This window comes from Mus musculus, chromosome 9 (genome assembly GCF_000001635.26).
Source record: "Mus musculus strain C57BL/6J chromosome 9, GRCm38.p6 C57BL/6J".
NCBI lineage: Eukaryota > Metazoa > Chordata > Mammalia > Rodentia > Muridae > Mus > Mus musculus.
Genome location: NC_000075.6, coordinates 7,633,241 through 7,646,044, shown reverse-complemented (window position 1 = coordinate 7,646,044; position 12,804 = coordinate 7,633,241). Strand labels below are relative to the sequence as shown.

General features: G+C 41.2%; 1 protein-coding gene across 1 annotated transcript in view; it reads right to left on the bottom strand.

Annotated features, from left to right (window-relative positions):
• Mmp20 (matrix metallopeptidase 20 (enamelysin)) overlaps positions 1 to 12,804 on the bottom strand; it is a 46,738-nt gene that overhangs the window by 28,924 nt on the left and 5,010 nt on the right. The window contains exons 2-6 of the mRNA NM_013903.2: positions 10,655 to 10,902; positions 6,693 to 6,841; positions 3,233 to 3,358; positions 1,925 to 2,086; positions 645 to 786 (exon numbers count right to left, since the gene is read on the bottom strand). Coding sequence (NP_038931.1) covers positions 645 to 786; positions 1,925 to 2,086; positions 3,233 to 3,358; positions 6,693 to 6,841; positions 10,655 to 10,902 — 827 coding nt within the window. The remainder of the gene's footprint in view (positions 1 to 644; positions 787 to 1,924; positions 2,087 to 3,232; positions 3,359 to 6,692; positions 6,842 to 10,654; positions 10,903 to 12,804) is intronic.

Sequence of the window (12,804 nt, the reverse complement as noted above, 5' to 3'; positions counted from 1 at the left end):
CTCCCCTCCATCCACCAACCATCCATCCACCTATCCATCCATCTACCAGCCCATCCATCCATCCATCCATCCATCTACCAGCCCATCCATCCATCCATCCATCCATCCATCCATCCATCCATCCCCCATCCATCCATCCATCATCCATCCATCCATCCATCCATCCATCCATCCACCCACCCACCCACCTATCCACCCATTCATCCACCTCCATTATCTTTCCACTCAAACATGCATGCATTCACCCATCCACTCATCTGTTTAAATAACTAGCTAATTGTCATTTGCAAACTGTTGAATGAGCCCTTATTGCTCCTCTCACTATGCAAATAATAACAAACAGTTGTCCGATACACTTGGGCTGATGGCCTAGGGAAACCAACTTGCTATCTTTCAATTACATTCTTCATTTTTTCTACATTAGGGATTCTAGTCTCTATGACTGAAGCAGTTAAAATAAATCCTGCAGCTGTTTGGAAAGCACTCAGCAAAGTGCCCAGACCAAACCAGTACTCCATCCACAGCTACTTGTGCAGTTGTATATCTCCTAAGATCCTACTGCCTACCCTACTGCATGATCTTAGTCACTGAGGCAATGGCATTGGTTGGCAATGAGCTAAGGCCTGAGGGCATCTTGGACTTACCTATCCTTGAAGAACAGAAGCTCCTTTCCCAACATTGTCACTGCATCAAAGGACGAGCTGGAGTCACAGAGGTCGGGGATAGATGGCTTGTGAGGTGGGATATGGGGCATGGTGGGCTTTCCTGGGAATATTTTCCGGGGTCCTAGGGTTCAAAGTGCAAGATGATGCCAGCAACTCAGAGCATGTACATATCTACTCTTGAGAACTCTAGAAGCCTGCACACATTCCAACTGCAAATGGCATTGTCTTAAGGAGATGGCTATCCATGGCAGGCAGACCTGGGCTTGAGTCTCAGCATCTCTAGCTGCTAGTTGTGTGATAGAAACAAATAATTTAACTTTTTAAGCCTTGGCTACATCAACTGTAAATTGGGAGGGGTGCTAGAATCTACTTGTGAATACTCTGTGAGACTAAAGTAATACCTGCAAAACACTATTATAAGTTGATGACTACTGGATAGTCAGTTTTGTCTGTTGGTGTGGATTTTACTAGGTCAAATATGCTCCAGTATACAGGTAATAGATATTGGACTTACTGGGTTGTAAAAAGAGATGGCATGGGAACCTGTATGAATCTGGGAGGAGATAGAGTGAGGTGTGGGAAGTGAGTATGATGAAAAGTCATTCTATACATATATGAAATGCTCAAAGAACTAATGAAAATATTATTTAAGAGGTAGTTGCTATTTTTCTTATTATACATAATTAATTTGATACCTAAAAATATCTTGATTCCCTACTACCTTTAACCTTAAAAGCTCGCAGTTATGAAATGAGAGTTTGTACAACTTCGCCATGCATGGATGACTAGTGTTACAGTGAGTGTCACAAACAGCAGATTGTCTGTATGGTCGAGCAGTAGGGTTATTAATATCACGATTGCTATTGCTAGAGAGTAAAGACCACTTATTCATAAGTGGGTAAGCACATGTACATATGTATGCATGTTTGTTCATGTGTCTCTGGTGTGAACCATAAAATATAATCACTGCCTTCTATCTTCAAATGCATACATTTTTATTTACTTTGGAAAGTTAGGCAAATGGACCATTTTCTTAGGCTTTTCATGGCCAGAATGCTCTGGAAGGAAGATGTAGCAGCATCTTAGGAAAGATGCAACACTTTTAACTGGTAGATGATCTTTTTATAGGTTGACAAAGCTGTAGTGGTGACCCTAGTCATCTTTATCTAAGCAAGTAACCCTTATTTAAGTGCACTTTTTCTAACTTGGAGGGTGAATGCCTGTCATTTTCATGGTTAGAGATGGTGAGGAGATCGTACCGTATAATGCTTGGATCCCTTTCACATCATCCTTGGGGAGGTGAAATCTATAGGGGTTCTGGTACTTATAAGTTGGGTACATCAGTGCTGATGGATCTGTGGAATGGCCCAGGCCCAGAGCATGGCCAAATTCATGAGCAGCAACGGTGAATAAATTGAACCCTAAACAACACAGAGAGAAAGCATCAACACAGGTTTTTTGTTTTTGTTCTCTTGCCTTACAGGAAACTTTATGCCCCATCACAGTTAATTCTGCCTTCATTACAAGTTTTAAAGGTTGGTGGGTTGTTCTAGCACCTGGCTCTCCTGACTTCAGTCTACTTTAGTCTCTTCATGCTTTTTGGGGTATGGAGGGAGAGGGAAACGTAAGACAACCCACATCCTCACCAATGAATAACAAAGGCAAGGCAGGGGGATAACAAAGGGCTGTGTAGTTAGTGGTGGTAAGGAAATTTATAATAGTGCATCAATTTGGATCTTATACACTTAAATCACTTTCTACTACTACAGTCTACTCCCTTTTTATACTACAAGTTGGTTTTAATAATAAAAAAAAAAACCCTCTCAATAGACATTGAACGTATAGTACAATGAGGTCAAATTACTTTCTGCTATAGGCAGATGATAGGCTTAAACACAAAGGTGAATTCCATTATAAAAAGGTTAACTTACTGCTTAAAAATAAAGTTGCTTTCATACAACTCAGTATTATACATGTTTAGCATTTTAATCAATGCTATGAGGAAACTAGGCTTGAAATAATTTACCTATGGCTACAGTTAACAATCGGTGGAACCAGCAATTGAAACTTTAATCTGATTGACATCAAAGTTGGAATTCTATACCTGAGTGTGTGTGGGTGTACCAGTCTCCTTCATTTGCATGTCTCACATGGAAGGTTTCTAGATGATCTGCATGACAGTCTAGAAAATTTACATCCTCCCCAATTACACTGCTTAGGAGACTATCAATTCATTTCCTCAGTTCATTTCTAAATAAAGTGCATTTCACATACAGGTAAGGAGCCATAAGTCTTGTACACCTGAGTAAGAAGCAAGCTGTGCATTGGGAGGAGACTGGTTCTGCAGTTGAAATGCAAAGAAAGAGAGATCAGGCTAGCCTATAGAATCAGGTTGGGAGGGTCTTTCCCCCTGTGGTGGTCCCTTCTGGATTTTTGGCTTACTTGTTTTTCCTACCCAGCCTCCCTAATTAAAGGGTGGCTTGGGACGTTGAACCTCAAGGTTTCATGATGGAGGCCCAGAAGAAGATACAATATTTTCCAGGTTATGGTGAATTGTGCATATATACCATTCGTTCCCATAGTCCACTTCTCAGCATTGTCGAAATGTGTGTCTCCTCCCAGGCCTTCTCCAGGAGCAAATGCATGGGCCAGAGTCCCTCGAGGCCCATCAAATGGGTAGGAATCCCCATGATCTAAGTAGGAAATATTGATTGGATTAATGCCTAGTAATTCTGGGGCTGGGGGTGGGGTCACAAAAGGTGGGTAACATTCTCGACAGCATTGACCCTTAAATGCACTTTTCAATACTGATTTCTTAAGGATCTATATTTAATTATGTGTGTGTGTATGTGCACATGCGTGTGTCCCTCTGGGAGTATTTCACATGAGTACAGTGCCCAAGGAGGCCAGAAGAGGGCAACAGATGTCCCCGGAGTTGGAGTTACAGCATAGCAAGTGCTCTTAACTGTCAAGCCATCTCTCTAGCCCTAATATTCATTTTCAAATATATATTTTAAAATATGATTACAATATTATATATAAATTTTGTACATGTTAAGAAATTGAAAAATAAAAAGGACTATTTTGTACTTCAAAGGAGGCATTGCAAACTTTGCTGTCATGGTTTTTATTGCAACACATAGTATATGGTAGACTATCACATACAGATTACAGAAGGAGAAAGAATGGAGGGACATTTGCTAGCAACCCAGTTCACTGAATAAAAAATGGCAGAAAGAGCTTTCAAAACTGATTCCTTTGAGAGGTTTTTTTTTTTTTTGTAAAAAAAAAAAAACCAAAACAAAAAAACTATTGTGTGTGCTTTCTGTTTGTATTGCACAATACAGTTTATGTGTCAAAAATGTCTTTGTCACCTAATGTCTGTGCCACCATTCAAGCAGAACCATTGTTCATTGAAACAGTTGATGAATGACTTCATGGATAGACCATCTTAATACACACACCATTTCTTAAATGAATGTAACCCTCAGCCCTGTGGGTTGAGAATGATGACAATCACTCAAGCTTTGATCACAGCAGGAAATTTGTATCCAAATAATCATGCCTACAATTCATTCCTTGGTGCAGCAAAACTGTCAACTCTTACTATGGAGGTAAAATCCTTTGACGATGTGAGGGACAGTGAAGTACAGCCTTTTTACAATGTACTCCAATGTCTAAAAATTGTTCTTATTTTGGGTTTGCACCACAGTAAAAGCCAAGATTTTAAAGCTCTACTAAAAACAAAACAAACAAACAAAAAGACTTTATCTATTTATGTTCACTTAATAACATGCCCACCATTTTTATGATTGGTATAAAATATATATTGTGTTGAATATAATAAAAAATAATAAATTAAAAAAAAGAAACCCAGAGAGCTATATTTCACTTAGCCAGATGATTTCAACATGAGTCAAGTTTTGAGAAACCTCTAGGCTCAAATTTAACTTGAATAGGAGTCAACTACATGCTTTCAGAGCAGACTAGATTCAGCAGGCGTGGAGTGTGGCTCTAACTTCTAACAAGCTCCTCCTCAAAGCTGATGGTCTGAGATAATGATGCATTCAGAAGGAAGACTTTATACCCAATCCAAGTATCTCCAGCATATTCAAAATCAACCTAACCTGTAACTTCCTCCACTCTCATTTTGACCCAGGTATTAACAACAAATACTAGTTTAATGTGTTACTCCTCCAAGATCATGTTTACTTTAATTGGAATTTAACCTACAGCACTGTGATCTTTTCAGATAAAATTTAAACAAAAATAATTTGAAAACACATTTCAAGCTTTAGTGGAGATATTTTGGAGAGGCACTAATTCATGTTTATTAAATAAATGACATCTAGGTTATGGTGTTACTTGGAACCTAAGGGAAGAAAATGCCAATGGGAAGGGAAAGGAGACTCTTTGTATAACTGTACAGAGAGCTACATTTTGCTTCTAATTCTTAAAATAAAAATTTTGTGTTTTTTAAAAATTGTCTTTGTAACATTGATAAATCTTCATGTTTAAAGCCTATGAAGGTAAAGTTAGTCAGGATAATTTTAGCACCTAGAGACTTCAGTGTTTTGTTCTATAATGTATAGTTAACGGTATTATGAATTCAACAGAAAAGAAAAACATTTGAAGAATGTGACAGAAGCTACTGTTCACAGTTTCTCAGAATTTTGGCAACAGTGCCCAAGTTTTTGTTATTTAAAAATTGGTATTTGTATTTCATTTTATTAATTCATTAATTAACTTTAAAATTATTTACTTTATATGTGTGTATGCGACTTGATGCACACAGTGTTGTGTGGAGATCAAAGGATAACTTACAGGAGCAGGTTTTCTCCTTCTACCATGCAGGTCCCTGGGATCAAACTGGGGTAATCAGACGTGGCAACATCACTCTACCTGAGCCACCTCTCCAATGCTGTTTGTTGTTTTTAAAGCCAACACCCCAAATTCAACAAGCTACTTCTCAGGTAAAAATCAATTGTGATGCAGTTCAATCAGGATGGTGTGTTCTGAGGACTTATGATGACTTCCTGGTCTCTAGTCAGCTTTTGTGCTGGGGACAGAATACCAGCTTGAAAAATAAAGAGTCAACTCCATGTCCCCTAAGCCTGCCTTGACTTACAATGTCCTACCATCTCAACAAGTGTCCTTGGATGCCTGGCAGGAACAGGACCACTCAAGGCCATTTTTGAAGACCATTTCATGAGTGCCTTGATCTCCTCTCCCTAACTCCTTAACACCCTCCTCTGTTCCCTGTCCCCTCATCCCCGGACAATGCAGCAAAATCTGATAGGAATAAACGCAGGTTTAGAATGTCTGAGTACTCAGCAACAGGATCTGGATAGGGAGAAGCGGTGATGGTTAACATCACTGTTGGAGGGAACTTCAGGTTCTCTACTCGGTTTCATCTACTGCCCGCATGTTTTTTTTTCTACAAAGACTCAGAGCTTTGCCAGTCATGTTCAAAGCCCTGCTTCTCTGTAGCAGGGTGTGTGGGGGAATGGAGAACCATGTAGGCAGAGGCAAGTATCCAGTGTACTTCTCAAAGGCAGTGTTCAAGCATGGGTGAGACACAAACGCTATCTCTGTAGATATTTTATGTTTGTAGAGTCTCAGGTCGAGTGGCATATCTCAGGGTTCCTGGGGAAGTGATTTCCTCAGTGGGGACTCCAGGTATGAGAATCTTGAGTAATATGGAACCAGATGATATTGATCAAAGTTGTTATGGGAAACATTGAAGTTAGGTGGAAAAACTAAAGTGGACAGAACTTGTCCTGTCATGGAGCAGAGCCACAGAGAAAGTGCACTTCTGTGAGTCTGTCCTAATGTGGAGGCTAAAGTGACAAACAATGCTAAGTTTGCTCAGTTCTACCTTCTGGCAAGATGTTGCTTTTTGCCTCTGCCCATCCCAACACTGTGTGATGGAATCCTGTGTTGCTCATTCCATAAATGTCTGCAAGTAGCAAGTTTGAGGCAGTTCTACTTGGCTTTAAAGATAGAACCCAAGAAATAGTACAATACCTCCAGTTTCAAAAGATATCATGATATCTGCTTCCCCAGAGTTTATTCTAACGAAGTTCAGAGGGACAGCTGTACTCCACGCATGCAGGGCCATCTGTATTGCCTTGTCCACCTCAGTGGGACTCATGGAGGGTGTGTACTTAGAGATTCTGGACAAAGAAGAAACAGATGTTTACGTTTTAGTGACTGTTTCCAAACACAGAGGGGAGGGCACTGCACTGGCCACAGCCCCCTCCATCTCCATGTTATATTACAGCTCTTTTTCTGAACAAGTAGTTCTTACTGTGTTTTGGAATAGCTTGAATTGTTTCATGTCACACAGGACACTAGGGAGAGACCCAGAAGGCAGAGACATTTCAGGTTTCTGAAAGCACTTTTTGTTGTTACTTGAGGTTTTGCTATAATTTCTGTATCAAAGGCCAATGGGATTCCCCAGGGTTAGGTAGTGGAGTGTGTGTGCATGTGTGTGTGTGTGTGTGTGTGTGTGTGTGTGTATGAGAGAGAGAGAGACAGATAGAGAGACAGAGACAGACAAAATTAGAGAATTTTTACATTTAAAAAATTTAAATTTAAAAAATGTAACTTTTAAAAACAGGTTTATTTTTATTTTAGTGTATTGGTGTTTTGCCTGTGTGTATTTTGTGTGTGCAATGCTAATGAAAGCCAGATGATGGACAGATCCCCTAGAACTGGAGTTACAGATGGTTGTGAGCTGCCTCATGGGTCCTGAGAATTAAACCTGGGTCCTTTGCAAAAGCAGCCAGTGCTTTTAACTGTTGGGACATCTCTCCAGCCTTGTGTATATTTTCTTAAAGAGAATGTGCTAGCCTAGAAGCAGAGTGTTCGCTGGTGCTGAGAAAGGGTTGAGCACTTCAGGAAGCCCGTGACTGATAGCATAGGAAAGAATAGTTTGTGTTTAGACACACAGTGTGTGGGAACCAAACTGGTAGATCTCAGGGTTCCTCCTGCTCTGAAGCACAAGAGGTGTGGGTGGTTTCTGCCATCAGGAAAAGAAGGGCAGCGAGAAAATTTCACCTGGGATTCTGGGCTAGGCTGGTATAACGGCTGCAGAAGTTCAGCAGCCAAGTTTGGAGGCTGGACTGAGGTCAATTGTACTTTCTCTAGCTTTGGCTCCAGGGTCTTACACAGGTGAGCTGCTTGGCAAGTGGAAGGACAGAGGCTGTCTGTCTAAGGATACTCAAGGATTCTCAACTTTAGGATCCACAACAACTGCCTAGCAAGCTTGTTGAACATGCCGGTCTAGTCCTGAAATCTGTATTTTAGCAAGTTATCATAGATTATTCTCATGCAGGTGATATGATTCCAACAAGCACGCATAGTCAAAATCCCAGGGTGCTCAAAAGATGAACAACAGAGAGGATGGAAAATTGCTCAGTTCTGGACAGGTTAATGCTATAAAAGTATGGCATACCTCTTTGCCACACAAACCTATCATTTAGAACCAGGTTAGACAGCCAGTACTTTGTTATTCTCTTCTATGATAGGCAGATCAACTGTATTCTTGGGTTGAAGATGAAAGTTGAGTCAGCCAAGATAAGGATGGGGAAAAGAATAATGCCAGAGAAGAAGAAGAAGTGGAGAAAACCCTGATCCAGGGTCTACAGATTGAAGAACGCATGAGCAGATGGTAATCATAGGCAGTGCTCTTTGAAGATGCACTGAGTGCTAGACAGGGTTCTAGGCATCTTTAATGTGGTGTGTTATCTTGCCCTCACAATCCCGAGGCCAGTAATAATGATGATCAAGGCCTGCATTTTGTGGTTAGACAGAAACCTTAGTCCAGCCTTCTGTCTGCCTTCAAAGTTGTGCACATTAGTGCACTGCTGTGGTTTTTTTTTTTTTTTTTTTTTTTTTTATGTTTAATCATCTGGTGTTTGTTCCAAGACACTATTCTGACATCCAGGAACTGCAAAGTATCAAGATAGCCTCTAGGGTCTTGAAGAGGCACATCAGTGCCAGGAGGTCCTCTGCAGTATTGAGAATTGAGGTTGTGTTATTTATCATAGAATGCTGCATGTCTCCAAGTGTCATGCTACCTACAGTCTAACATTCTAGGACATAGCCGAAAAAAATGAGGAAAACCACTTCATGAATTTATTTATTTATTTATTTATTTATTTATTTATTTTTAAGGCCTTAACTTCTGTTTCTCAGACCTTGGTTAACCTTTCAAGGGCTATCTTGTTTTGCTTTCTTTGTTCCCAGTGGCCCTTTGTGGATGTAGAGTCTAATAGCAGTTAACAGATTGCTCAGCCAACTTATCTTCAAGGGTTCTCCAGAGCAGTTTAACAACCAATATCACATGGGAACTTAATGCTGTGGTCTGTATGGCTCGATAGTTTCTGTAGCTAGTTTCTGTACTGTAAATAGTGACCTGCTGCGAGGGTTGCCACATTGGCAACAGTCAAGAAGTCAGTGTGTAGTGTGGAGACTAACCAGGTAACACAGACATGGAAATAGAAATGGTGTGATAAACTTGTGAGTCTAGGTGATAATAAAACTCAGTGCTAGGAAGTAATGTTTTGCTTATGTTTGTTTAAAAATATAATTTAATTGTAAATGTACATCGTTGTATACAGTCATTTCTTAACAGCAAGCACACAGAGTTCTTGGAAACAACAACAGACCCCACAATTCCTGACATTGTAGTTGGCTCCTGGGAGTGGTTAGGAGGTTGTTCTGCACCAACCCTTGGAAGTTTGCTATGGCCCAGCCCTTCCTCATCTCCATGTGCCATGCAGATGTGTAGATCCTGGAAATGTAGCCCTATCAGATTCTGACATTCTCAATAGGTGGTTCTCACTGCCCAGGCTGTCTCTCCAGCCCCAGTTGCCACCACTCCCCTTGCTGTGTCCTCCACACCACTTTCAGTAGTGTACTGGGGGTTTTAGGAGTGATGTGCCACTCAACATGGGAGCCCAAAACTCAGCTTGGTTGGTGGGGTTTCTCTTTGGATATGGCCTAACTTCTGGAGATCTTTAGACTAGAACCACCCAAAGCTACACCTACTGGGCCTATGGGATGCTGGAACAAGCCAGCCATATCCACCTTCTTTAAACCCACTGAGCCTGAGGAGTAGACACCTTGATGATGTATGTAGACTGGGCTAACCCATGAATGAACCCTGGAAGTGGAAGAAGGAAGCCAGGGTGGGAAATTTGCTCTCAATACCAAGAACCCAAGGAAGAAGGACAAAAATTACCGTTGGCTAGGTCTTCTTGATCTAAATGGGAAGATGAAGAAGATTTAGCAGTGCCAGGACCTCTAACTACTGCTTGGATCTATGACTGCCTTCAAATCAGGGTCAGGTTCTATGACTAGCCAAGTTGATAGCTCTTTCCACTGCTGCCTCAAATCCCATCTTGGCGTCACTTCTTTCTCCCTGTCTGCATGTCTATCTCCCTTTAAAGACTAGAAAGAGAGAAAGAAGAGCTATTCACCCTTTACTCCACAAATTGAGTGCCTATAATAGCCAAAACCACCGGCAAATGATTTATGGAGTCCTGTGTGTGTGTGTGTGTGTGTGTGTGTGTGTGTGTGTGTGTGTCTGTGTGTGTCTGTCTGTGTGTGTGTGTGTGTGTGTATGCCTGTTGTTCCTCAGGAGACATCCATCTTGTTTTTCTGAGATGATCTCTCATTGACTTGAGCTGGCTGATTAGCCTAGCTCAGCTGGGCAGATTAAAAGGTTCTCAATGTTACCCAGGTTAGTTCACTTTAACCAATCACTGAGTTGTTCCCAACTGGTCAGACTTGTAATGGGTGAAGTGGATAGTTATCCTGGAATTAGAAGTTTCAACAAAGATCTAGAGAGCTGTTATTCTTTCTTATGGCTGTTGAGGAGTCTGCCTTTCCTACAGATGAAAAGAAAGCAATCTTGGACAGAAAAGAAGAGGATGAGGTGTGTCTTTCTCTTTGAATTGGGAAAGACGCAATCTCATTACCTGTATGTCAAAATATTTTTTTTCCATTTGGGTTCACCTGGGAAGAGGCGGTAGTTAGCCACATCAGGAACTCCACAGCGAGGCTTCTTGATCACATTCATTGTATTCTGGTCCAACTTCCCAGTGACTTTGAGGCCAAAGAATATTTGTAGCTCCTTAATCCTCCTGATCATGGGGTTGCTTTCTCTTGCCACCATCTCGCCAGCCTGGGGGCCTCCTTTCTTTGTATAATACTTGTCAAGATAGGCCTGAAATGGAGAGGCAGGCTGACTCACCTATGGCGTGGTTGGAGAACACTCATACTCAGCTAAGATAGGGGATGAGATTCTTGATACAAAAATAGGGCATATATTTTTATTTAAATAACTTAGATGTATTCGTATAGATGATACTTAGGTATGTCCAACATTATTAATGATACCCTTGAGTAGTACTAAGACTTGTAGACTGTTACTTTTCTTTCTCCCTCCCTCAGTTTCTGGGTATTTGTATGTACACATATGCATGCATGTGCACTTGATTGTGTGGATACATGTGGAGACCATAGGTTGATTTTGGTATGTCATTCTTTTTATTTTTTTAAAAAACAATTTTGTTTTTTTGAGACAGGTTTCACTTTGTAGACCTGGCTGTCCGGGAACTTGATCTGTAGACCAAGCTGGCCTTGAACTCACAGATATCTGTTTGCCTCTGCCTCTTAAGTCCTGGGATAAGGTGCATCATCATTTCCTGGCTTGGTACGCCATTGTTAACGCATGGTGTCTAATATGAAATAAGTATGTTTTTTCCTTCAAGAGTACTTATGCTTCAAGATCTCATTAGACACAAAGGTAAGAGGCCAATGTATAGGCTGAATATTCTTTTTTTTTTTTTTTCCAAGACAGGTTTTTCTGTATAGCTCTGGCTGTCCTGGAACTCATAGACCAGACAGGCCTCAAACTCACAGAGATCTCTGCCTCCCAAGTGCTAGGATTAAAGGCATTTGCCACGATTGCTCAGTTTAGGCTGAAGATTTTAACAAGTTTTGGTGTGTTGTGGGGTGATCTTTGTTTCCAAAGGGTGGGTTTCCTGAAACAGGTTTGATACCCACTGAGGCAAAGAAAACAAGCCATAAATTACTAGGCTTCTTGAATATCTTCTCAATGGAAGAGGGGGTGGAAAGACTGAGAGACATTGTCCAAGGAGGAATAGGATAGAGCAGTGTCTTCTGGTCACAACAGGACCTCCTCCTGTGACGGCTGCGACTGCACAAAGCCAAGGCAGTCAACCTTTTAGCAGGATGCCAGAGGGGCCCATCAGCCCCTCCCTGGCTGAGGCATTGAGGAGAGATGGCTGCTAAAGGAAGGAGGGTCAGGTTTCTTTAGAGGTGTGCCTTTTAAAAGGTCAAAGCTCTAGGATACCACTGCCGTGGTGGACGTTCGATTGGGATTAGGGTGACCTGAACTTCCTCTTGGCGGCAGCTTTATGTTTTATAGCAGGGTTTTTGGGTTTTTTTTGTTTTTGTTTTTTTTGTTTTTTTTTCTTTTGGTTTTGTAGTGCTGAGCATGAGCCTGGAGGCTTTGACTTGTGCAAATGCTCTACTACTAAACTACATCCCCACCTACAACAGGGGATTTGTTAGAAGTACTATTATATATTGTGTGGCACAGAGGTCTATCTTAAGGTCATATTTTTGAAAGAGAATATTAATGGCACAGAGAATGAAACAACAACACAGAGTAAAATAGAGGAGAAACCTCTACCAAATTATAGCAGTTTCAGCATTAAGCACATGCAGTAAATGATGAAGGGTGATAGTGAGGTTTGGTGGTTAGTGTTGGTTGTCTGTGGGTGGGGCAATTATATTATGTTCCCTTCTATGCTCTCCTATGCCCACAAGTTTTATGCAATAAAGTTTGCTGTAGGTATTGTTCATGTTCTGTTCCCTGACTCTCTGTCCTGCTTCTAAGAAGAGTTCACTTTGTGGTGATCACTGCTTAAGTTTAGCTAAGGAGCTAGAGGGGTGATCAGCAGTTAAAAGTGCTCATTGCTCTTCCAGAGGACCCGAGTTTGGTTCCCAGAAGCCAGGTTGGGTGGTTTGCACCCACCTGTAACAGCAGCTCCAGCAGATCTGATGCCTGCTTTGTGAGCTCACACATATGCGGTATACC